The 27,448-nt window shown below is 43.6% G+C and overlaps 1 protein-coding gene across 2 annotated transcripts in view; it reads right to left on the reverse strand.

Annotated features, from left to right (window-relative positions):
• Positions 1–689: 689 nt before the first annotated feature.
• Positions 690–27,448, reverse strand: part of CAPN2 (calpain 2) — a 56,086-nt gene continuing 29,327 nt past the window's right edge. The window contains exons 7-21 of one of the 2 annotated variants that reach the window (XM_018556522.1): positions 27,148–27,233; positions 26,303–26,378; positions 22,170–22,329; positions 21,099–21,268; positions 20,902–20,913; positions 17,799–18,010; positions 16,708–16,744; positions 14,835–14,900; positions 11,392–11,449; positions 9,373–9,437; positions 7,341–7,409; positions 6,029–6,107; positions 4,136–4,252; positions 2,859–2,910; positions 690–859 (exon numbers count right to left, since the gene is read on the reverse strand). In XM_018556522.1, coding sequence (XP_018412024.1) covers positions 829–859; positions 2,859–2,910; positions 4,136–4,252; positions 6,029–6,107; positions 7,341–7,409; positions 9,373–9,437; positions 11,392–11,449; positions 14,835–14,900; positions 16,708–16,744; positions 17,799–18,010; positions 20,902–20,913; positions 21,099–21,268; positions 22,170–22,329; positions 26,303–26,378; positions 27,148–27,233 — 1,290 coding nt within the window. In that variant the 3' untranslated portion in view covers positions 690–828. Of the gene's footprint in view, positions 860–2,851; positions 2,911–4,135; positions 4,253–6,028; positions 6,108–7,340; positions 7,410–9,372; positions 9,438–11,391; positions 11,450–14,834; positions 14,901–16,707; positions 16,745–17,798; positions 18,011–20,901; positions 20,914–21,098; positions 21,269–22,169; positions 22,330–26,302; positions 26,379–27,147; positions 27,234–27,448 lie in introns of both variants that reach the window. The other variant, XM_018556521.1, reaches the window with a different exon arrangement.

Consider the following 27,448-nt stretch of genomic DNA (forward strand, 5'->3'; position numbering starts at 1 on the left):
GCGGTACCACTGTTCCGCTTAGCTCCCACCCCCATCTGACAAGTGTTGGCTATGATAAAGAAAGAAGCTGCAGGGAGCACTGACAAGGTGAATTTTAGAGGTTCAAGAGGGGGGAAGGGGGCTTTACAAAGACACTGTGACCTTGTCCTGAATGGCCAAGGAAACAGTGTATACTAGGTTCCCAATGCTGACGATTTTTAAACTCTCACTATATAATTCTAAGCAAAGCCAAAATAAATGGTGCTGCAATATTGTAAACATTCATCAGGGACATTAAAGGCATATAGGTGAAGGGGGAACAGAAAAGGCATCTGAGTGTATGTACAACTAGTATTGCTCTTCCCATAGAAAGGGTGAAAACACACCAAAGCACCACTAGAGGGCGTCAAACCTGAGCGTGAATGGCTTCAACAGCTGGATTACAGGGAACCTGTACTGAGAGAATATATAGGTGAGCTCTGAAAGTGCAAATTGCCTGGATGTTGTGCAGATTCAGCGGTTCAATACAGTCACAGACCCAGGAGAGGTATGGAGATTAGAAAAGTCTGGAAAATGTCAGATGGTCTTATTCAGGGTCAGTGATTTAAGGTAATAATGGAAGCAGCAGAGTCTGCATGAGTGCCAGGCAACTAGCATTTTCATAAGGAGAAGGTGGCCTCTGTTTCCCCCATGACAGGCTGCCTGTCCTTTTGCTGCTATGAGGATCGTCAGATAGATCAGACAGCATTTTCTCTAAAGGCACCCGGGTCAGATACATAACAGGAAGGTTTCTTGCAGTCGGCATTCTATCTGGTTGGTTATTCTAGTTTGTTGGTTTTGGACTTCTGATCACATGATCGTGAATGTCATCCACTGAAAGGAAACAAGTAAAGTTCAGTTGCATGCATTACTGAAATCTTAAACTTCACCTTACCCAATTCCTCCCTCCTTCATCAACATGCTAATGAAATGAAGTCATAACTTACAAAGACCTATGGACTTTCCTGTGACGGTGCTGATTGGCCCAGAGCTGTCACATGCTTTTTTTTTATACCCAGAAGTACCTGCACTGACGGTGCTCAGGGGGAGTGAAGTAAATGTAAGGATATGCTGCTGGGGTGGGAGCAACCTGTTGCTTTGCCCTGAATAGGTAAGGCACATGTGTGCTTTAAGACTTTGAAAGACATGCAAATAGCATTTTTAGCAGTGGTCACCAAAACAAAAAGAAAGAGAATCTCCACAGTGGTAACATAGCAATACAACACTGTGTTGTGGAGTGTTGGACCTCTAGGTATAGTTGGGGTCCTGATTTGGTGAACTTCTGTGCTGGGAATAGGTTTACAGGCAGCTCTCTAGTATACAGAAGTCTCAGGTAAGAGCTTGTAGAGAGGAGAAGGCCAGTTCTCCATACATTGGAGGACACATGAAAACAGGTTTTAGGCTTTAGACACATTGTAGTAAAACCACCAGACCAAGCCAACATTTAACCTTATATTAAAATAATGCTGTCCATGGATGGGTAGTTATGTTCCTGAGAGTGATAACTGGGAACATATAAAGTATGTTCATCATCAGACATCATTTGATGGCTCACATGACTTAGTTCTTCCTGGGCATCACATCGCCTGTTGAATTAACCCTAAACAGGATCTACAGTATAGTCTAAAGGTGCCCATACACTGGCTGAATTTCAGCTTTTTTTTTATGTACCGGTCGAAATTCAGCCAGTGTATGGGGCTGTCGGCTCCCTTTCAGCCGGCATTCCTCAATCAGCTGACCAAAGGAGCCGGCTGGAAAATCTCTGTGCGATCAGAGCCGGCAGCCAATGAGCTGCCTACTCTGATCGGCGGCACCTTTCAGAATACAATGTAAACAGTGGAGATTCCTCGATTGACACGCTGTTTGTGCTGCTGGAGGCATTGCGTCAATTTTTTCCGTTTAGCCTGTGGGTTGAACGAAAGAAACTGACAGATGTATGGCCACTCAACCACGGTTCCATGTAACTCTAGGATTCCTCCAGAGGTTGCTAAAGGTTACTTAGGCAATTAGCTTCTACTTTTAATATAGGTAATGGATGGAGCTAATGATCCTTTTATCTATCTGTAAAGCATGCATTCTTCCCACTGACCCCCAATGTAAGGGACATTCTTCCCACTGACCCCCAATGTAAGGGACATTCTTCCCACTGACCCCCCAATGTAAGGGGCATTCTTCCCACTGACCCCCCAATGTAAGGGGCATTCTTCCCACTTACCCCCCAATGTAAGGATGTATTATCAGATTTGTTTGGCCGGCCTCGATGGCGATTGGCTGGGAAGCCGGATTCCTGACCAGTCAGCATCGAGTCGGCCAAACAGAATGGAGTCGTCTTCCCGGGCAATCAAGAAGCCGAGTGGTGGGTAATGACACAACACCTGGCTTCCCGATTGCCGGGGAAGCCGGCTCTATGCTACCGGAAGTACCGGTATCAGCGAGTATTGACGTATAAAAATCGGTACTCGATACCAAAAAACTGGTATTGGTGCATCACTACTTCACACCACTAATAGAATGGGGCTCTTCTGCAGTGACCATTAATATAAGGGGGCATTTTTTCCACTGACCACTAAAGGAACCGTACATTATTCACTGTCTGCATTACTGTTTGGCCAACATTACTGTTTGTTTGATATAGAGTGGATGACAAATATCCTACGTATGCCACTTTCCTGTTCTTTTTTTTTTTAATTCTTAAATCTTAACTTACTGGTCACACTAGGGTACTGTGAGCTGCAGATATAGTTATTTTTAGCAGGGGTTCCCTGAAAACTAAAAGTTCTTTCAAAGGTTCCGCCATGTTAAAAAGTTTGAGGCTGGTTTTGCTTATACTTACAGTATCCAAAGAGAGAGGTACAACTCCGCTGTTCTCTGTATCCATCTGCTTGAAGATTTCTGCAGATTGAAGAACATGATCAATATGAAGGTCTAGAGATGCTTTGTGGGGTCATATACATACAATACAAATAATAACATAAGACCAACAAAGAAATGCTGTCAGGGTTTTATCGTCAAACCCAACAATTATACAGAGTGTCTGCTTGCTGCAAACCACAAGCACATCTTCTGACTTTCGAAGACATCGTTATACTTTAAATGGCTCGGTGGCAATTTTCCATCAATTTCAACAAATTTTACAAATGAGAAAACTGAGCGAGCTACCACCTACGAGTCTGACCCACCACCAGAATTCAGTCACTTGTAAAGTCAAAACTGGGCAATAAATTGAAAGAAAATTAAAAAAAATTAAAGAAATTAAAAAGAAAACAAATGACTGCACTATCTTCTAAAGCAATCAGATTTTTCCACCGCATTCAATCAGGGCAATTGTGATCATCTTGTAGTCTTTCTAAACCATCATTTTATGTTTTTGATTGCTTTGCAAATTTGACAAAAATGAAATTGAAAGTTCTATAGCACCACTACTGAAAGGGAGGGGAAATCCAGAATTTTAGAGTTGGGGGTGCATCTTCCAAAGGAGACAGTGTTCCGAGTAGTGAATGGGATTTCATCTTGAAATGCATCATGCAGTAAAATATGTGTAAAAAAGTGTGAGTGCCCATTATACAAATAGACAGGAGAACCTCCCACTTATTCAGGAGCCACCGAAGGCTTCCCCATGGACAGCACACTTGTGCTATTGGCTTCAGGCCTCTTGGAGGTATTAAGATGTCCCTTCCTGCCTACTTACACCCCATTTATTTTTAACGCTGCTAGAAAAGTTATGTACAATCTGATCAACAATCGTATAGTCCAAATGAACCCTCATTATTGATCATTGTAATGCAATTAAGCTACAGATATAGCAATATATAGAAATACCCATTTACTGAAAGCACATAGGAATGTCGGACCTCTGCTCTCACACAAAGCAGTGGTCCAGCTCTCCAGCGGTCCGATATCCCCCCTCACTCTGCTCCAATTAATAACACTGTTGGTCAGAGTAGAGTTCTGGTGCACATGTCGAACTTCTGGAGAGTTGGCCGCTGCCTTGTGTGAGAGCTGCGGTCCGACTCTCCTATGTGCTGCATAGGAATAAACCATGAGGAAATGTGCATGTATCACAGAGATGTAATGAATATTTTGCCTAGACATAAATTGTAATTGACTTTCTACTTACTGAACATTATTTCCAGGCGGATGAGACATCTTACAAAATTGTCAAAGTCAATGGAGAGATTGTCATCAGCAAAGCGAGCCACAAGCAGCTGGTGGATTTGAGAATTCAGCTTAAATCCTGGAATGAAGAAGGTCAACAATGAGCTGGGATCGAGAGGCTGAACTACTCTATTAGAATCTGAGCAATGTGAAAGTAAGACAAGAAAGATGTTTTGTTTTTTTACGTTTCCATATAGAACAGAGAAGGGGTAGAACCTCTGTCAGGACATTATTCCCGATTTCTCCTTACAGCCTGCCCTAACGACAAAACAGGAAGTGAGGAAAAATCTCCTTGACAGGAACACAGGATACACAGGTCTATTCCTTCACTACGTTATACAAAACAAAGGTTTAACCAGTGAAAATGAGGTGATGGCCGAGATTGGGGAAAATCCCTCAATAGATTGAAATGAAAATTGCCTGTGTAGTTTAGCACTAAGGTTGTGGTCTGGTAAAGATGAAAATAATCTATTGAGTCATTGAATTATTAGGAGGGCTTTGTTCATATAGGGGAGAGTGAAAGTGTCTAGAGACAGCCTAGCCCAATGCAAGGTATACACAACAATCTGCACAGCTTGGCCACCTCCACCGCTCCAATGATCCAACAGAGTGGGGGGAGCATATAATTTCTTCTATGTGATTGGGCTTGGCCTGAGCACCTATGGGACGAACACTGGAGGGAAGTGGGGGTGTGGGGGGAATCTGGCAGTGCAAGGGAGCATAGATGGTACACATTGTCTCTTTAGGTATAATTTTTGGGCAAAAAAATGACAAAAGCAGAATTGCTCTACAGACCTCCACTTTTCACTGCCGTACCCTGTGCACTACCAGCCAGTGCTTTATTTAGAAATAGAGCCAGGTATCTTTGCTGTATGGCTGTGCATAGGTGACTGGTTGGTCCATTAAAATTAATGTAAACTCCATCTACCCAGGTAAGTGATCTTTCTATTTAATGATGTATGCCAAGAGTTCTGCACCCTACAAATACCCCCATCATCCTCCCTCTTCACTGCCTCACTTGTATTAACAGGCCATTAACGTGCTGACAATGACAAGCTCTTCCCAATGAGGGCTTTTCACTGATATATAACTACAGACATAGCTGTGTCTATGGTATGGCATGAAGCTACAGGCAAGGCTTTGTGAAGGGAATCCTATCTTAACTCTCAGGATGCAAGGACACATTAGACACCTTTCACTACAATTCACCATGGTATATGGAAATCCAAACCACTGAAATCTCATATAAAAACTTTTTACATTTTAATGCAATGCAAAATGTATTTAATCTGCAATTTTTCAATTTGCAGACTAAATATAAGCAATACTTTTAGATTCTGCCGTTCTGATTCCGGATTCTGTCCTCGTCCAGGAACTTCCTGCCATAGGGTGACAACGTTCTGTTTCCCAACTGGGCAACTGCGTTTGTACCCTGTCTAACACACTTCCTATAGAGACTACAATTGTCTGCCCCAACGCTCAATGCGCAGTCATGGTCAACTGTTGTCACCATCATCAAGAAGCCTGCCCTGAGAAATGCCATCCAGTCATTGCTGAAGTGCAAGTAGACAGAAAGTGGCTGCAAAGAGGCTCCAGGAGATCACCAGCACTAAGATATAACAAAGGATAATGAAAACATTTGTGATACATAGTGTTTTAGCAAATTAAATGTCATTCATTTGAGGTTTTTATCTTCTATGATTTCATTAACGGGAACAATATGGGATATTATTTGCTCTTTACAAAAGTGATCACTGTCCTATCGATATAACAAATTGTCAGCAATGTTCTGTTGGGACTTTATACACACACCCGTCTGTCTAATCTCCGGGTCCCCTCATACACATTTACCAACCTGCTGCTTCAAGGGCATTCCTCATCTCAGTGGTATTCATCGTTCCAGAGCGATCCACATCAATTTTGCGATAAATTTTCTAGAGCCAAGAAAAGACACATGAGTACCACTTCCAGCCAGAAGATGGCAGCACTCAACTTGCACATTTCTTTTGAATATTAAAGTGTATCTAACCCCAAGAGCAGAAAAGTAAAATATTGCAGTTTACAAGCAGGGATAAGCTTTGGGTTCGGACTCACCAATAGCTCGATGAACGCTTTGGCCAGTTCCCCCGCCCGCTGAAACTCCGCTTGTGTCCCAGCAACCAATGAGGTTGTGTGGCTCACACATCGTCTATGGTTGCTAGGATGTTAGCAGATGGGCCGCACAGCATCATTGGTTAGGATGCAGACGGGCTCACCAAAGCAACCTTTTTTTTTTTTCCTTCTCCTTTTACCGGCTGTGATGACAGGGTCACTTTAAGCACCTTCCCCAACATTGGTCCATTACATAGTTACATAGTATTTGAGGTTGAATAAAGACATATGTCCATCAAGTCCAACCTATTGTGTGTGTGTGTGTGTGTATGGTCCTATTGATGTGTAGTACGTACAGTATAGATCCCTGTGTGTTCTCAATCCTAAGAGTACCTGTACCCCTGTATATTGCAGTCTCTAAGGAAATCGTCCAGTTGCCTCTTGAATGATTCCACACTCTCAGCCGAAATCACAGCATGTGGCAGCGAGTTCCAGACCCTGACTGATCTACCGAGAAGAAACCCCTTCGCCCCTTGTGATTAAATTTTTTCTCCACCAATTTTTAGGGGTGGCCTCTGGTCCTTGTCATGGAGTTAATTGTAAAAAAGTTTGCTGCTGATGTCGCTATCCCCGGTGAACATTTAATACATGAAAATCATGCCGCCCCTTAACCTCCTTACGTTTCACATGCACATTTTATTGTGATCCTGAGCATCCTAACTTGCAGGAAAGTTCATTTAAAATACGTTCACAATTGACAATGGGGCTGTTTGCACTACAGCGTGACTCCTGAGGCACATTGGCCTTCTACTCATGAACATTAGTGTCATTTGGACACACTTTCCAGAGGTTGCAGAGACAGGTATCCATTAAAGTACCTTATCCCTGTAGCATAACTGTACTTAAAATCCAAAAATATTGCTGGCCTGTAGTTTCTAAACATCAAGCTGTAAAGACAGCAATGCAATGTGCACAGATCAACAGGAAATAATTGCTTTTTAATATTACCATACATTACATTCAATTTAAAAGTTTTAAAACACTAAAAAAACAACGAATTAGTCTATAAGCCTTACCTGGTATGTCTGCAGTTTAGCCCAGAGGATGTTGAATTCTTTTAATCCCAGTTTTCCTGTCCCATCAGACTGCAGTATTGTAATGAATTAAAGAAAGCAATTGAAGCAGAAGAAAATTTTTATAGGCTAATAGTATTCTCCTGTATGCCATGTGACTTAGTGTTCAGATCATCTTCTCTAAAGGTGCCCATACACTTTACAACCCTCGCAGGACTTTTGTCTTGCGAGGGTTGTAAAGTACTTAAAAAAACGTACGATCTGCCCATCTTGGACAGGCAGATCGTACTTGCGATCATTGCAAGCCCGCCCCCTTGAGGGGCGGGCTTGCGATGACTGCAATGAGGGGCGGGCTTGCGAGGACGGCAAACGGGCAGTGTGCGCGTGCGCACACCGGCCCGTTCGTCAGTTGTCGAACAAGCAGGCCACTAACTCGCCGAGAATCGTACGATTCCCGGTGGGTTTTCTAGCCTGCTGGTTCGACGGAAGACGTGCGACCGTACAGTAGAAACGGTCGCACGCCTTCCATACACTGCACGATTCTCGTACGATCGCGGGATTTCCCGCGATTCTCGTACGTGAATCGTGCAGTGTATGGGCACCTTTAAAGGGCAACAGGAATGTTTAATCACTCACCAATTCCTTTTCTGCTGGGCTGGGCAGAGGCGTTCTGATCATGAGGATCACCAAGGCCAATAATGAAACATTTGTAAGAGGGCAACTAAACCTACTAGGGTTGTATCTCAGTTGTGGGCAGACTGAGCTAATAAAGCAGCAGAGCCTTAAGGTGGTCATACACCTGCCGATTATCGTACGATAATCGCGGGAAATCCCACGATCGTACAATAATCGGCAGGTGTATGGAAGGCATGCGACCGTTTCTACTGTACGGTCGCAGGTCTTTTGTCTTAGGAGCATGTTCGAAAACCAGCCGAAAATCTTACGATTTTCGGCAGATTTGTGGCGTGCTCGTAAGAGAAAAGCAAGCGCACACTGCACGCTCAGCATTGGAATCGGAAGCCCTCCCCTGAGCGGGGTATGGCCATCTTTATAGTTATAAATAGGTTTTATAGGAATCCTGCCCTAGCATAGACGCAAACTTGAAACAAAAAAAAATCCAAAAGGGCGCAACACTAGGTGGGCTAACTGACCGGGTCGGGAGACCCAGGGAAAATGACAGGAGAATAGTGTGACAATGGGTGCACTTGGCGAAAAACCGGAGGATAGCTGAGGAAAAAGAATAAGCACTTACATTTCGTTTCACGGGACCAGAGGATGGACGGCCGGTGCAAAGGATCGGGTCATCCGTGGTATCTACCTGGAACTGGTGAGCCAGGGGATGTGCATCCACACGGGGAGGGGAGGCTGTGGGCGAGGAAGAAGAGGGGGGGAAAAAGAGCAACCACAGTTTTCGAGGAGTGATACCTCTTTTTCAAGCTCGAGAAGGAACATCCAGCTTGTGTGGAAAATCCTTCTCGAGCTTGAAAAAGAGGTATCACTCCTCGAAAACTGTGGTTGCTCTTTTTCCCCCCCTCTTCTTCCTCGCCCACAGCCTCCCCTCCCCGTGTGGATGCACATCCCCTGGCTCACCAGTTCCAGGTAGATACCACGGAAGACCCGATCCTTTGCACCGGCCGCCCATCCTCTGGTCCCGTGAAACGAAATGTAAGTGCTTATTCTTTTTCCTCAGCTATCCTCCGGTTTTTCGCCAAGTGCACCCATTGTCACACTATTCTCCTGTCATTTTCCCTGGGTCTCCCGACCCGGTCAGTTAGCCCACCTAGTGTTGCGCCCTTTTGGATTTTTTTTTGTTTCAAGTTTGCAGATACACAGGCACTCCTCCTGGGTTTCAGGGCTGCACACGATCTAGGGTCATACACTGTTCACCCCCTTATTATCAGTACAAGAGCGCTGTTTGTACGTTTTGTGTTTTTTTGCCCTAGCATAGACAACAACCTGCATTATGTAACGTAAAACTGGATCAAAATATATTTATCCTGTAAGAAGTCTGCAGTTTACATGACAGAAAGGATACATCCAGCAGATCCACGATGCTCTTACACGTCTCTAAAGTGAATCCATCAGATTTGATATCGGGTTCTGAATAGGACACAAAAGTGAAAAAATTATTGCAATTACTTATCACTTCATTTTGCTGAAGTCACATGTAACATTAGTATGTACTGTAGTTTACATGCTTTGATTTATTATAACCTGAAGAACCTACCATGCTTGTCTTAACCTGCTACTACTGAACATAAAGGTGACCAATCCTTCCTGTCTACAGACTTCCACAGCTGTCTTGTCCAGATTTAAAGTGCACCTGTGCCCAGGTTATGGACAATAAATGTTTAATATAGGTTGTATATACTCAATATACAAGCAGTAAATGAGCAGTAAAACAAGTCATCACTGACCTCTGTGGCTGCTTGTAGGGTGGAGAAATTCATCCTGAAAGATCACAACAAAGACTCTGGAATCAGCTTTCAATTGGTTTCTAGCAGCTTAGAAACACTTGCTGTGTGTTTACATTAGAGGGCTGGCAGGCTGACAAGTCTTACTTCCATTGAAAATAAAGGGGAGAAGATATTTAGATATTTCAGTGTCTCTGTTGTAACATGTGAAGATGACTTTCTCCACAATGCCTACAGCTACAGGATCATTGGGAATTTTTCTGTGTGGGCAGGAAATAAACTTGTACTGTACTCAGTGGCGTCACAAGGGGGGTGTGGCCTGCACCCGGGTGACACCATCACAGGGGTGGCACCAAAATTACAGTCATTTTGGTGTCACCCCCTCTAAAAAGTCGGGCACTTTGTCATGGACCAAGAGCCCGACAGTGTCAGGAGAGAGAAGGGGACCCGGCAGCATACCTCATCCGGCCCGGTGAACGTCCCCTCCTCCCCCTGCCAAGATGGCCACCGGCAGGCGTCAATCAGATGGCCGCGCACGCACAATGACGACACGGCGGGGTGTCACCCGGTCTGGAGTAATGTACTTGTGTTGGCAGGAAATGTAATGCAGCCACTGCATCTAAGGACTAGTAAGCTGCAATATTTAAAATAATGTTTGTTCTTGGGTTTAGATATACTTTAATATCCATAGGTGTGAAGCAGCACAGTGCCTCTGGGCTAAATATAGGCTTCTAAAATTCCTAAAAGCCATTTCTTAAAAGGAATCGGTCTTGAATCAGCTTTTGTAAGAATCTAACAGGGTTATTCACACAAGGGTGAAGAGTTTGGAGAAGGCAGGAGAAGTGAACAATCTAGGACAACATAGCTGATTTGGAAACATTCTCCAATTCAGCTCACTTTCCAGTTCAGCTATGTTGTCCTAGATTGTTCCCTTCTCTTTCCTTCTCCAAACTCTTCACCCTTTCGTGAATATACCCTCTAAATCTCCACAGTTCGGTTTTTGTAATAGTGCAACCTTTCCTCTCCGGGATAACAATGTGTGGAGTTTTTTGCTGGTATTCTCTCCCTGTCAGAGCAGACATGTCCAACCCTTGCCAAGCTTTGAGGCCGCCATGGAGGGTGACTTCACTCCTGCCTGTGCTCGGAGCTGATAACAGACACTCTGTGCACCTTAAAAGCCTTAGTTTAATTCATGTAACACATACAGCGCCAGCATTGCTATATATTGGGTGTCTTTTATCACTACTGAATTCAGGCAGGAGATAAGACAGGTTTACAGACACGTGTGCTCTGATAGGGAGAGAAAACAAGTAAATAAAAAAAACTTGCAAAGTCTGATAGGTAAGGTTGCACGATTATTTCAAGATTCAGAATTTCACAGATGCCCATTTATGACCGGTTCTGTATAAGCTAAAGCTCCATTATATACAGTATGTAACACAAATTGGTATACAAACTGATTTGCAGTTTAATGTTAACAAAATCCTTTTTCCATTTCAGTCTACAGGCAACTAAGATTTTCTAACACAAAAACAGCAAATACATACTATTTATTTTACTGATTTACTGTTCTTCATTTTTTAGGTGTGTCCAGTCTTCCATCACACAGAGTACAAGTGACACACAGAGCTGATACTCACGTCTGGAAATGACCTTCTGTAGAATTCCCTGCAGCTCGAATGCCGAGATTTCCTTATCCTGATGAGAGAAGATCAGACAGTCAGAATAAGGGAAAGAGATCCAATGGGCCGGCAACCCAAATACTCATATTTTAGCCCATGAGATATAGGGAGAAAGTAACCACACTAATTGTGGTCCTAGACAAGTCATCTGGCCTATGAACACTATTAAGGCCGCATAGGAGGACACTGGTGGGGCCACATTTATCAGTGTCTGAGAATTATCCATCACATGCTGCCAGTAGAGTATGGCAGAAAAGAGGAATCCGAATGGTTGCTAAAAGCAATATTGTCTAAAACCATAGGTGAGCCACATTGGGTAATCACAGGAAAAGACTCGGAGTCTAAGGCCCCGTTCACACTGAGCTATTTATCGCGTGGTAATTCCCTCTCCAATGCATCTCAATGGGGGTCTGTCTGTAGCTGTCGCGGGTCGTGCGTCGCTACAGCAGGACCCTTTTTGGAGAGGACTTTGCCGCGATTCTAGCTTGCTCAATGCAAGCATTTGCGGGATATCCTGCAAAATGCAAATCGTGCGACAAACGCGCGATTTGCGAATCGCTCAATGTGAATGGGGCCTAAACTGTTCAGCGAAGCTCATAGGTTACAAAACTTGGCAGAGTCTGTACCCAAAACTCTGACAGGTTCCTTAGGTTTAACCTATGAGCTGCATGCAGCAAACTCACACAGCAAACTATAGATTCACACTAGACAGAGAGAGAAAAAGGAAGCGAAAGAGAGGGAGTCTCTAAAGATCTTAAAGAACATTTGCCCAGTCTGAGCAGCATGACCATGTACAATCAGATTGCATAACCTTTATATGACCCTAGTAGATGTTCCCCAACTGAGCCTGCTTGGGGGAAGACTCAGCCCTCCCTCTATCAAAGGCAAAAACATTCAAGTTCACCCAATGCAAACTGGAAGTCTATAGAATGATCATTCATGAGAAGAAGGGTCATACTGACCCAACTGCTAAAGGAGAAGTGGAAAAACAGAGAAAAAGATACAAAGAAGTGAGAAGGAGAGTAAGACAGGGGGCAGGAACAGAAAGAAAGAAGTGACGGTTTGGAGGACAGAGGTAAGACGAGTTTGGATTAGACAGTTTAATAAAAGATTTCCATCAAAGCTTTAGGTTTTTGTTATAACACAAGAGGTCCTGTGCCATGTCTGGGTGGGAATGACATACAGCATTTTTATTGCACATGCAGGATGAAGCCAGTAGTTGGAAGCTGTGATAAGCTCAGCGAGGAGAGAGGAGTAAGAGAAATAACTTCTAGAACAGATCTAAAATGTATCAGTGAGACTAATCTGGAGAGAGTGTGATAAGACATTTATCCATAAAATATAGAATGTCTTACAGTAACACCAAATCTGTGGAAGTGATATCACGGCATCATGGGAAAAACTGCAACAACTGCAACCATTATGGTTCATCTGTGGCATCCCCCTGCAGGAAAGTCATGTGACTTCAGTGCTTTGGTAGTAAAGCCATAAAAGCAGTTGTCATAGTTTGGCCTCCTAGGGGAAATTTATACAATATAAAATGTTTTAATGACCAATGGCATCAATTAAACTACCTTATGGTCAAAAGTATGTGAACACATCTCCAAATTATAGGTGTTGCCAGTAAAGGGTGCTCAGAATGCTAAAAGAATACAAAAATACATTTTGGACAGTTGTGCTCTTTCAGCTTTGCGGAAAGCCCTCTTCTGTTCCTGCATGACTGTGCCCCCCCTATGACCAAAGCCAACTCCATAAAGACATGGCTTGATGAGTTTGGTGTTAAGGAACTCGGGTGACTTGCACAGAGCCCTGACCTCACCCCTCCTGAACACCTTTGCCATGAATAGGAATGACTATTTTTGCCAGGTCTTCTTGGTTACATCAGTACCTGACCTCGCAAATGCTCCTTTGGCTGAATGGGTACACATTACCCCAGACATATTCCATAATCTTGTGGAAAGTCTTCCAAAAAGTGTGCAGGCTGTTATGGCCATAGAGGGGCCAACTTTATATTAACACCCATAAATTTGGAATGCAATGTACAACATGCTCACATAGATGATGGTCCGCTGCCCTAGACTTTTGGCCATACAGTGCAGCTGCTATATGCAGAACCAAAAAAAGGAGACCCTCTGAGCTTCTACCTACTATTAATGTTTTGTTTAAAAAAGTGGCTTGTCTCGGCAGCTGGGCCTAGCAGGGTCTCTTCCTTTTCATATGAGCCTGGGGGGTATAGATTTTAGATTGCAAAGCAAATGCAGCATAAGGGAAGAGGGAACAACATGGGCAGGACAGTAGCTGGAAAGAGCACGCAGCGTTAGAAGCGACCATACCTCTGGTGAGATCTATGCCAATGGGAAAATCAAACCAGAACACAGTGTTAGTAGAGAAATGGTGGATGAAGCTACAGAATAAGGCCAGTTATTAGCTATGCAGATACATCCGCCTACAATTCTCTCACTAGTGTCCCTTGTGCATAAAGAAAATTTAGAACATTCTCAGTGTGTACATGTTTAAAGCTGAACTCCAGGCAAACAGCTAAAATACACCACTGAAATACATATCAGGGAGCTATTTTACCTGTCAAAGGATTTGTATTTCTCCCTATCCTTTACACAACCCTTCAGGGCAACACAGCCAGGTTGGTGACCTGACTTTTCAATGCTGCATTTAAGCAACACAGCCTTGTCAAACAGCACACATGGTTGGTTCCAAGTCCTGGTCCTCCCTCTCCTAATCTCAATGCTGCAGTACAAGGGGGTTACAGGAGGCAGATACCTGAAGTGAGATTCAGGTGCTGAGCACACTGCTTGCATTAAAAATACATTTAATCATCTTTAAATTCATAACTGGAGTAGTGGTGTATTTTCACATCTGCCTGAAGTTTAGCTTTAAAGCCATCAATGCAAAATATACCGCAGAGCAATTTTGCACATGACTTATAATTTTACATGCTTGCTGTACAGATCTATAGATTCTATAGATTTTTAGAGACAATCTGTAAATCAGAGAGTGTGACCAGTATCCCTGCTGAAATATGATGAATTTCACTAACAGCGAGGGACAGTATAGCACAATCATTGCAGAGGACTACAATCCAAAAAGCACCACCTGTATCTTTAAGTCGCAAATATGGCTTCCCCGATGAACATGCATAGTTGATGCTCTGTAGGAATGGATCGCATCATGTATGAGTGTCTTTAGGTGTGTTCAGAAGTTGTGTTAAAGAATACCTAGTCCACTCTTCCATCCTGTCTGTATGTACTAATTCTGACCCTATCCATATACATGACATATTAAAAAAAATGGACAAAAAAAAAATAAAAAAAATCATAGACATTGCCCTCATAACATGAAAACCTAAAAAGAATTCTGTGTATAAAAATGTGTATAGAACTCACCACACCGGCCAGCTGCAGAAAAAGCTTTCTAAAGTTTGGATCAATATGATCTTCACTGAGATCCGGCTAAAAATAGAAAAAAAAACAAATTATACTACAATCCAAATTATATCCAGGAAAAAATTAAAATAAACCTGTAATGTAAACACCTCATTGTGACTATACTGCTCCTTTAAATTCTTAAATACTACAACCGGCTCTGATGTGCATAACTTTTTTTGCAGAGATCCATGATGTGGACTCCTTGCATTGATCACATGACCAAATGCCTAGGAACTGGCCTCATGATTAGTGATGGGCTCGGGCGTGTTCGCAGTTCCACATGCCGAGCCCGCCAGGAAGCTGACAGCGAGTAGCGCCAATCACAGGTACTGAGACATGTTCCCGGTCCGCAGCTGCACAGATCGGGAAATGTCTCAGTGCCTCCGATTGGCGCTGCTCGCTGTCAGCTTCCTGACGGGCTCGGCACATGGAGCTGCGAACACGCCCGAGCCCATCACTACTTATGATCCTGCTGAAGAGCAGAACAAGTCTTGGTCTAGGCTCCTTCTGCATTGATCACAATAACAGTGCTCTGGCATTTGGTCACATTAGTAATATTGGAGCACAGACTTGGTAAGAATATCAGGAGCAAGGCATTCAAGTGTTATTATTACAGGTAATTATATAGCACCAACAATTAATGCAGCATTTTACATGCGCATTCACATCAGTCCCTACCCTCAAGGAGCTTATAATCTAAGGTCCCTATTGTACAGCCATTCAGGGCAAATTTAGAGAGGAGCCAATTAACCTTCCAGCATGTGTTAGGAGTGTGGGAGGAAACCGGAGTACCCGGAGGAAACCCACACAAGCACAGGGAGAACATGCAAACTCCTTGCAGATAGTGACCTGACTGGGACTCAGACCAGGACCCCCAGTGAGGCAAGGTAGAAGTGCTACCTGCTAAGCCACCGTGTTGCACAGCAATAATCATAGATAGCAGTAGGAAGTAAAAATGGCAGTGGTGCCTTTGGTTGGCTAACTGAAGAAATTTTGAGCTGCAAGCTCTCAAAAACACTCATGGAGCAATCAGTCATGTTAAAGAGGTGAGTGACAAAGCAGTATACATTGTAGACAAATGCTGCCCATATATAGGTATGTCCCCAAGAATGGTGGTCAGGGGGTTCCCTGCCCATCCTTAAACAAGCTACTGGAATGCTGGGACCAGCACAATATTCAGAGGGCAAAAATGTTGTTTTATAACACAGGTTATATTGATCTTATTCAAAGTAAAGGACTGTCCCCACTGTCAATGGGATGGAACACTTCCACCTGCCTGAGGCTCTAATGATCACCTCTAGAGCAGGGGTAGCCAACTCCAGCCCCTCCAGCTGTCGTGGAACTACAAGTTCCATGAGACAGTGCAAAACTGGCAGCCACAGGCAAGACTCCCAGAGGCAAAGACATCATGGCAATTTTTAGTTAAAGCACATCTGGAGGGCCGGAGCTGCCCACCCCTGCTCTAGAGGAGTACGGAACGGCCTGGATGTCACAAGTTGTCTATAGCCGTCCTTTTATTTACACCCTTAAACTGCTATTAAAAACTTCAGAAAAGCAAGTTATGAAAATGATAACATTTATAGGTAGTGGCCCTTTACATAGGCATGAGATAAATGAACTGAATAACAGTCGGAGCAATGATGCCACAACCTCCCTGCCTGTGCAGACAGGGCTCCATAGAGTTCAATAGGAAAGAAAAAGTCTGAAAGTGAACAGCTCCTGCTGTGCTCTCTCATGGTGCTCTGTGACACCAAAGAAGATACGAATTACCATTTCAATGTTCATACAAAATCATAATATGATTTTTTAAAGTTATAAAAGGAAATCTTACCTCTTCAATGTTGGCCTCATTTTTATCATCAACAACCCTGAAATTATTTTAAAACATAATCAGTTAGGAGAGGGAAATTATACATGAAACTACATGTCTAATGGGGATTGGTTTCCGGAGGGATAAAGACCAAAGTTCTCACGCTTAAACAAGGGGAAGTGCCGTGATGTCACTGCCCCTCCTCCAATCAGAGAATGCCTTGTATTCACTGATCAAATTACTAGGCGTTTGCTGAATGTCCAATGTGCCAAGTGAGTGACCCAATGTGTTTAAAACAGCAGAGGGGAAGTCGCTCAGTACAGTGTCTGTACAGGACCCAGAAGATAGATGTGGGTACAATCCCTGTGGCCGTACCAGGGCCTAACAATTAACACATTTTATATGGTCCCTTTGGTTTGTTAAATATATTATTGAAAGTGTTTTGGTATATCTGTTTGATAAATGCAAAAAATAAATAAATTGTTGATTTGCCAGAAATCCAGTGAGCTGATAACAGTGTAGTAGAAAGCAATGGAAGTTATCAGTTACTTTGTTCCCAGCTATCTCTGAGGTCTACAGAACCCCACACCCTATGTTGTGGCAAAGAGGAGGGGGTGCTCTGTAGTCCTGTCTAAGGTTGACAATGTTACTTCTCTACAGATACAGTACAGTGAGCGTTGCCACCCTATGACAGGAAGTGTGTTACTGGCAGCATCACCAAGTGAAAAGAAAGGCCACAAAAACCTAAAAAAACAAAACCTAATGCAGCCACCACATCTAGGAACTGGTAAGCTGCAATATAGTACATTTATGGTCTTGAATTTACACACAGCTGACTGGATCAGATTTAAGTGGACATACCCTTTAAAACCCAACAGGTCACGCTGGCATGTGCATAACTGAAATTATATAAAACAGGCAGAATTTATTTTATGGAATTGGCTACTTATCATCTGATAGCATGCCCAGAACAAAATGGAGGTAACGTCTGAGTGTAGTGACAGGTCCTCTTTAAACGGATCACAGATCTTGTGCTCAGTATCTGAATCTGGTTCTTCTGCAGTATGGACAAACCCCATCTGCAGGTCAGGCCATTGTCCTGAGATACTTACTGGGACTCTGCATTCTTCTCCGAGAAAACCCGCACACAGAAATCTCCTACTTTATTGGGCTCAAAGGTCGATGGTACAATGATATATTCTCCTGCAGGCAGCCGGAACCTGTTCAGAACCTCTCGAAGATTTATGAAGGTGTCGGAGCGATCTTTGGCCTTGTTCCGAAGGAAGAAATCTCTAGGCAGGTGAACATTGGTCTGTCCTTGAAGCTGTGAAAAAAGCAGAACATCCACCAAAAATGTGGCTTTAGATGAACTTCAAAGTGTATCTAAAAACAAAACTAGGGGTTAGAACCATCGCCCAGGTTTTTATTGTTGCCAGTGTCCCCCCTGGAAAGATTAATCTTCAAATTTTTCCTGGTGACCACTGTCGCTGGAACAGGGAGTGATGGAAAATTGACAGTTGTCCCAGAACACAGGAGGAAATTGTCCAATGGGATCACCTGCCCCAGTGACAACTGTCAAAGAGGGAATACACCTTACTTTGCTGAGATTTCCTTTCTCTTCCTGTTATGTCTCTGTGTATCATCTTATCCATCCTTTCTTAAAAATGTGTCTATAGATACACTAAAGGCTCTTTTTATAACCAATTCGTAGAGCCATTCCCCCTACGAATCTTTCTGAATGTTTGTTTTGTGACACAAGACACAAATATCAGTAAAGGATGGACACCGGCACTCCAAAGCAAGTTCAGTACGTGTTTATTAACATAGTGAACTAATTAGTTTAGAGTGTTTTACTTGCAACTAGTACGTTAATAAACACGTACTGAACTTGCTTTGGAGTGCCGGTGTCCATCCTTTACTGATATTTTGTCAGAAAGCCACCCGCTGACACCTGCTGCACCCACCCTCCATAATTGGAGCAGCGGCTCTGAGTGCGATGGGTACACAGACTGTAACAAGACACAAAAATGAATGTTCTTAGATATAATTTGGTTTTCAGGTCACCTGTATCTAGGCGGGTAATACTGTATTATGACCACTAGATGGAGCCTAGGAGCAAAATACATAAATTCATATTTCCTATGCTCCTCAGCTCCATCTAGTGGACACAATGCAGTATTACATTATATTCAACCTGAAAAGAAAATGTATCTGAGAATGTTTGGTTTTGTGTGTATTTGCACAATACAAATGTTCAGAAAGATTCGTAGGGCGATTGGCTCTGCAAGTTGGTTATAAATAGAACCCTTAGTTAATATATAAAAAGCAGCAGTGCATTGACCTCCAACAACCAGATACATGTTCCCCACCACTGTTCTCATAGCTAGAGGTGGGCTGTGTGTGCAATCTACAGACAGGTGGGCGGTGTCTTATCAGAAAGGCCCATGGAGAACGACAGGCAACTCCTTTGTAGACCCGCTCCCTTGTCTGCAGCTTGCAGACGCAGCCTGGCAGTGGAGCACTGACAGGGGAAGCTGTTGCACAGAACATACAGTGCCGAGATTGAAGGATAAAGTCAGGTTTTACTTTACAGGTTTACAAAGCATCCCAATGCGGTTTTTGTATTGTTACGGATATTACTTAAAATGTAACTTAAACCAAAACTTTTTTAAAGTTTTGGATAGAGTGGAGAGGAATTAAAACGCCTGCCATGTTTTTATTGATGTCTGTGTCCCCTGTTCACTCTATTTGTCCTGCAAACTCCATTGACCATTATCGCAGAAAGATTTTTGGGTTGTCACCAGACCAGGAATAGATGGGAAATCTTCCAATGGGGACACTAGTAGTGCTGACCACCGGGGATTTCTTCTCACTGTGGTGGCTACAGATGGCATAAAAAGCTGACAGGGGTTATAACCATCCTTTACTCTATCCACAAAAAAAAAAAGTTTTGGCTACTATTCTACTTTAAAGAAAAATTAGCCCTTGCAGTGGCTACCCCTGCACTGCAAGGGTTAACTGCTCGTTTTTCCCTATGGGACTGAATAAAGAAGATATACTCACATGAGCCTCGATTCTGAGGCAGAGACCTCTCACCTCCCCCTCTATGCTCCAACGAAGGAAAGTCCCTCGGCGTCCTCCTCACGTCTAATACACTGAATTTGAAGTGATAATGTCATGGATCCTTAGGCTGACGGAGCCGAGGGGAGAACCGGTCTAGCAGCCAGGCGGAAACAAGGTTTTGGTGAATATATCATTTTTATTTTAGCCTCTAGACCAGTGGTTCTCAACCTGTGTAACCTCAGGACCCACATTTGTACTCGGTCATTAAGTCACGACCTAAGTTGCACTGCAATGGAATGTATGGAACGTATGGATGGAGCTCCCTCGCTGCCATAACCACAGCCCACCCCACCTCAAGTCGACACTCGGCACGGGCAGCATATTTTGAATGGTTGTTCGGTGTGAGAGAGGACAATGCTGCGCTAGGGGGAGGCTGAGGAACCTCTCACCTAGAAAAGTGAAAGTCATGCGGTGACCCACTGTACACGGGGTCGCGACCCACTTTTGGGTTACGACCCACCAGTTGAGAACCAAGGCTCTAGACCAAAATGAATCGTTATCCCTTGCAGTGTATGGGTAGCCCCCCAGCAAGGGTTAACTTTTAGTTTTCCCGGACTTCTTTATTAGTTCTGACTGCTCTGAGGGCCTGGACACGCTTGTCCATTTTCTTGCAGTAAAATGCATATGTTCTACCACAATATCATGTATTTCACATTTCAAATTCCACTCATTTACAGTATGCGCAGCTTCACCTTGGGAAGTCTCCCTCACTTTGCAAAATGCATTAAAAAACACATACAGTGCAAAATATAGAAATATATGTGCATACGCACCTGCATTAAAGTGTATGAATAATGTACATTGTGTAAGTGTGAACAGGGTGATGAACGGTGAGATTGGTGGACATGCTTTGCTGCACGATGCACAACATATTAACTAACTTATTAGATCATATAAGACATCATATGGTAACCCGGAGGAGGTCATCGGTCAATCCATCTCTTCCAATAGGTCAAAAACACAGATTCAGGACAAGACAACTTACCTCCAGGATCTAACAGAGGAAGTGATGCTGTATGATGTCATATATCTCCACTCACCTTCCCAAATAATAAATCTGACTTTAATCTATCAGAAGATGATACAACATACCTGGGGTGGGACCTGAAGACAGAAATGATAAAAAAGGGGATTATTATAGGTCAATAACAATGTATAAAATCTACATATACTGCATGTCAGGGAAATCTCGGGTCACTGAATTGCAGCAAAACATACAAATTAATTCCATATACGAGAAATGTTTAACCTGCCCAATGATTTGTGATTTATGAATGAGGGAGACCCACCGCATAGATGGTGAAGCCAATGGTGTGCATGTCCTCCCCCATCTTCCGAGCCTTCCTCCGGTTCTTCTGTATCAGACCCACAAGGAACGTGCAGCCTTCCTCTCCATCGTCTGGATCATCATCCGCCTCGTTCAGCTTTATTGAGTACTGCGGGTTCATCCAGAAGGTGTCTGCAGAGAGGAGCATCACGTAGTTATTTACTATGCTGCTGCTCTAATGCTACAGGACGAAGTGTAAGTGAAATCTGTGACCAGGTTATCGACATTCAAGTAATTGTGTCTTAACAAGCAGGAAATGAGCTTTAAAACAAGCCCCTAGTAATCTTTGTAGCTGCAGGCACTGTGGAGCAGTTCATTACCAACATTTACAGCAGAAATACTGAAGTTCTAGAAGTCATTCTCAGCAGCTCAGTTCCTCTGTTACCCCCTCCCAGCAGTGACTGAGCAGTTCAGGTCCCCCTATTACCCCCTCCCAGCAGGGATGGGGCAGTTCAGCTTCCACTGCTATCCCCTCACTGCAGATCAGCTCCCACTGATACTACCTCACCGTAGTGTCTGAGCAGCTCAGCTCTCCCTGCTACCCCCTCCCAGCAGGGACGAAGTAGCTCAGCTCTCCCTGCTACCCCCTCCCCACAATGACTGAACAGCTCAGCTTCCCTGCCATCCCCTCCCAGCAGTGACTGAGCAGTTTAGCTCCCACTGCTATCCTCTCACCAGAGTGACTGAACAGCTCAGCTCTCCCTGCTACCCCCTCCCAGCAGTGACAGAGCAACTCTGCTCCCCCTTCCCCCTAGTGACTGAGCAGGTCAGCTCTTCCTGCTTCTCCTTCCAGCAATGACAGAGCAGCTCAGCTCCCCCTTCCCCCTAGTGGCTGAGCAGCTCAGCTCTTCCTGCTCCCCCTTCCAGCAGTGACCCAAGCAGCTTGATTGCAATTAAAGTGACATTGATTTCGGTCACTGCTGGAGCTTTGTAAACACTAACAAGCCCGCGGAGAGCCCAGGCAGAGCTGGACATAGAGTTTGTACTATATGTGAGCGCACAAGCTCTGTTCAGTGGAAACCTCGTGTCCCACCTGGGTAATTGCGACACCCTCCGGCGGTGGATCCTCTCCTCCATGTCCCGTCCATCTTCACCAGACTCCACTTCTTGTATTTGTCTGAGCTCAGGGTATCCGGGGTGAGGTTACAGATCTCCACCCTCGAAAACTGTCTCAAGAAATCATTGTATGACATATATCTTATGTACCGTACAATTTCATATCACATACATATTCCTACACAGAAACATTCTGCTGCAGAGGAGCTTATACTCTAATGTCCTAATGCAGTCAGATTTACATGCTATGGTCATGCATTATCCACACGCCTCCCTATAATCCCTCTAGATCATGTTCCAGAATTATAATTTCTTTTACCTTGTTTCTGTTCAGAGAAATAACTTTTAGGACTCCCTGTGACATCATCACCAGGCTTGTATAATTCTTATACCAGCAGCTGGAAGGTCAGTTCTTATTGATAGGGGAACGCCGCCCAGAACTACCTCTCCCAAGAACCTGTTTCTACACACATTGTGTCATGTGATGTCTTATTTTGGTGCATCACATGACAAATAAGCGATTATGTATATAGTTTATTTGGCGCACAGTAACAATGCGTCATTGTCTGGCACCATCTTCTTCTGGGCCCACTAATGCAAACCTCCATTGTGCCAAATATTGACGGACTCCTTTTCTGATCCACCATTTATTTGGCGCAGATTGTGAGACTTGTTGTCCAAAGTTTTTATTTTACAGTTGCTGCCAGTCGTATCTTTCACACTGAACTATTATTTGGCGCATCCAAAAAATGATCTGGTGCAATTTTTCTGGGCTATATAATAACCTATGCATGTGGAGAGGTACGAAGAAGAAAGGGGGGATTAGGTGAAGTTCTGTAGTCCAGCAGCTAGGACTGACAACTGTCAGGACTTTATCACAGCAGAGACATTGAGGGGGATTGATCAAAACTGGAGGAGACAGAATCTGGAGCAGTTGACCATGTTAACCAATCAGCTTCTCTCTTCGGTCTGTTCTGATAAGTTTTGAAAATGGAAGATAGAAACTGATTGGATGCCATGGGCAACTGCTCCAGATTCTGCCTGCTTTCATTATTATTATTTTTTTTTAACTTTTGGGGGTGCTTCTGGGAAATGTTAGGCTTCCCATTCATTCACAAACTGGAGATAGTAAATATTTACTATCAACCAATTATGAATGGAAGGAAGCCTCTGTATTGTGCTGCTTCTCCCCATTTAGAAATGAGTGAACAGGAAGTGATGTAAAGCACTTCCTGTTCATTCATAACTGGGGACACCTAGTACTATGTGTCCCCAGTTATTTACAAACACTAGAGTGATCAACTGATCACTCCAGCGTTGTCTCTGCACAGAGGATCAGTAAATATTACTGATATTTACCGATCCTCCACTCTGCCATCTTGAGCAATGAAGCGGACAGGGGGGGGGTGGCTAGAGACCAGCACTGTTACTTCAGGATGGCTGAGCAGTGAGGAGAGAAAGAGCTGTCAAGATACTGGCCGAGCGGCTCTCATTCTCCTCACCGCTACCGCTAGGCCATCCTGAATGACAGCTCCCTCCTCCGCCCCTCCTGCAGCGCTCCATTTCTCATCAGATCCCGGCTGCTTCTGCCCATACAGGCAGGGGAGAGCAGCAGGGATCCAAGGAGAAGCTTGAGCCTGTGCCGCCCCTCTTCCCCACTGCCGAGTCTTTGCCGCCTGGCGCCCCTGTTGCCATGGTCGCCATGGCAACAGGGGTAATGGGCCACAGCCAGGCTGGCACCGGCTGCCCCCTCTCAGCTGTGCCTGAAGCGAGTGCCTCACTCGCCCCATGCAAGCTACAGCCCTGCCCATGGCAGCCAATCAGCTTCTTTCTTCAGTTTGGATTTGAAAATGAAAGAGAGAAGCTGATTGGTTGCCATGCACAGCTGCTCCAGTTTTGATATATTCACCTCCTTTTGTTTTCGTTGTCTGCATTAATAGGACAATCAGCAGATGGCAATGTACAGAAGAATCTGATTTATATATCTCATTAGCTTTGCTCATTAAAAAGGGTCTGGTCAATTACTACAATGTTAATGAAGTCCAGATTACCAGACCCTCAAAGAAAACCTGTAATGTCATCGGGAGAGGCATGCAGACATCAGCTGGCCTAATTGACAAGTCAATGCAAAGCAATGGGAACAAGGACCAATGTGTAAATATTCCATTAGGGATCAAAAGAAGTGGGCAGCACTGGGGGTCCCGGTTCGAATCCTGGTCAGGACACTATCTGCAAGGAATTTGCATGTTCTCCCTGTGCTTGCTCCCGTTTCCTCCCACACTCCAAAAACATGCTGGAAGGTTAATTGGCTCCTGTCTAAAATCGTACTTGTGTGCATGTGCAATAGGGACCTTAGATTGTAAGCTCCTTGAGGGCAGGGAAAGCACTGCATAAATTGGCGGCACTATATAAATACCTGTAGTAATAATAATAATAATAATAATAATAATAATAAAAAGGTACCAATAACAAGAAAGATGGAGGATGCCGATTTAGAAGTTTAAAGTGTATTTCTACTTTTGCAGCCAAATTAGGATAACGCCTACTTTATATTTGTGACATGTTCCCAATCACATAACATAACGGCTTATTTTATCTTTCAGACCATGTTTCATGCTACACCCTAAATATGGGAGTAAGATCACAAAAAGGTGGAATTTCCCTTTAAGAAAATATTTTAAAACTGCTGCTTCAATTTTTAAGTGTTTTTTACTTGTTTAAATCATACCTGGCTCCCCCCCCCCCCCATGTAATGTTAAGGAGGGGGCTGTGGGAAGTTATGTTTACTCTAATTAACCCTGTCTGTACTTTACTGGCAGATCTCATTATCAGTTGTAAACTAGATGTGAACACTGTCTCCCCTAACAAAGGGTTAAAGATCTAGAAGCATTGTATGTTGATGAGAGGAAGCTGAGTCTGTCACTCAGTTTGTTCCTCTATTTTCATACTGCTCAGAGTAGCCTGGGATCTGCACAAAGACCTTCTCCAAAGAAACATCCGAAAGGCAAGAAATGCACTTTCATCTAATTGAAATTCTGACTGCATCTGTGAAACATCAGGGCCACTTTAGTGATATTTTAGGTAGAATCAAATTGAAGGGTTATCAGGGTTTACATACACACATATCCAGAGAGACGGGGATTGGAGTGCCTATCTCAGAGTTCATCATGACAGTATTCTGTTATACCACAATTGTGACTGATAAAGAAAAACAGCAAAGCATATACCCCTATATTGACTAAAAACAGCAAAGCATATACCCCTATATTGACTAAAAACAGCAAAGCATATACCCCTATATTGACTAAAAACAGCAAAGCATATACCCCTATATTGACTAAAAACAGCAAAGCATATACCCCTATATTGACTAAAAACAGCAAAGCATATACCCCTATATTGACTAAAAACAGCAAAGCATATACCCCTATATTGACTAAAAACAGCAAAGCATATACCCCTATATTGACTAAAAACAGCAAAGCATATACCCCTATATTGACTAAAAACAATAAAGCATATACTCCTATATTGACTAAGTTGTAAAACAATATTGAAAGCTGAAATCCAGGTGGATATAAAGAAAACACCAAGCAATGCAGATATGTACGGTATTCATTTAAAAACATGAAATGCAACTAACATAATACGTAGGTGCGTTTGAGAATCCTGTAATCCCTTCTACAGCAGAGACTCAAGAGAGGGAGGGGAGCTAATTAGATGTGCTGCTTATGTTACCCGTAGGGAAATGCAGACATGGTGAGAGCAGAGTGATGAGCTCATAAGTGCGCTGCTGCTCCATCACTGTTCAATCACATGCTGGGGGCACAGAGGTGACCTGACTGTATTGTTAAACTGCAGCAGAGAAAAGTGAGGTCGACAGCCCAACTGTGCTTTTTGAGGTTTACACAGCTCTACCAGAACTAGTTGGCCAGAATGAATATTCCCTAGGCAGGTAAACAGCTCCCAAATATGTAATCCAAGTTAATATTTAGCTGTTTGCCTGGAGTGAAGCTTTAAGGATATACACTAACTATATGTAATGTAGCATGTACTCCATCCATATGTAATGTTGTAGATCATTGCCTCAGATCAAGTCACAGCGACTTACCAGAATTCACCGTCATCACATCGCTTAATCAGCCTGTCCCTCTCACTGGGATCCACGGAATTCCACTCACTGGAGCTGCAGGTGAGAAATAAGAAAAATCAGAATTTAGCAATAGGCACTTTCATATGATACAAAGGACCCCGGTCCCCCAAGCAGATGTGGCTTCTAACCTCCAGAGAATCAGAGGTATGTGGCCAAGGCTTTTTACATGGTGGCTGGATATGTACTATAGCGACAATGCTGCTGGGTAATGATAGTAATTGCTGCTAATGTCCGAGATGGCCGTGGAGAATGGAGCACAACATGCCTAGTACAGGTTGGGGGTTTGTTTGGATTTTCATTTATATGGCAATTCAACTTAAAAACTGCATTCAACTACTGCATGTTTCCCTTAGCAATGTATCCTGGTAAGGGTTAATAAGATAGTAGCCAAGATGGGAAGCAATGCCATAGCACCAGCTGTACATGTTTTTGATGTTAGTGGGGGATTGTAGAAGGGGAGGCAGAGATAACAGCTGCATTTGGTATGCTGTGCAGCACATTACATACTCCCAAACTCTGAACTCTATACACGATGTCGTACATTATATACTCTTAGGCGTTGCACTCTATACACAGCGTTGCACTTCTGACTCCAGCACCCTATATGCTATATAGCATTTTAAATACTCCTGACCAGAACTTATAAATTCTAGCTGTGGAGGACAATGGGGGAGGAGCAGTTTAGGGAAGGTATAGGTTGGTGACATTAGTGCTGTGCTGGCTCTATGTACAGTGAAGTGCAGTATCTCCTCTCAGCAGCAGCCCACATTAATAATAGCCGTGTCCTTCTATCCATGCTCACTTGTCACTCCAAGCTCCCGTCCACTCCACTTCTCCCCATGGATTCCGGACTCTGATGAGCTTTTCCAGACCTCCTCTGTACTGAACCTGTTGAAATGAAATGAGCTTAATAATTGATCATTAAGCAATAAGGCTACTTATGAAAAAGGTGGGCATCACCTCGAGAGGTATTAGCCTGCCCCGGAACAAGTTGCTGTGATACTCGGTCACTTATTTGATAAATGAACTGAACACTCCATACTTTCCTCTCCTACATGGAACAATTTGGAAACCGTACATGTACCAATGCCACCAATCAGCCC

Source organism: Nanorana parkeri, unplaced genomic scaffold (assembly GCF_000935625.1).
Source record: "Nanorana parkeri isolate BGI_ZX_2015 unplaced genomic scaffold, ASM93562v1 scaffold240, whole genome shotgun sequence".
Classification (NCBI taxonomy): Eukaryota; Metazoa; Chordata; class Amphibia; order Anura; family Dicroglossidae; genus Nanorana; species Nanorana parkeri.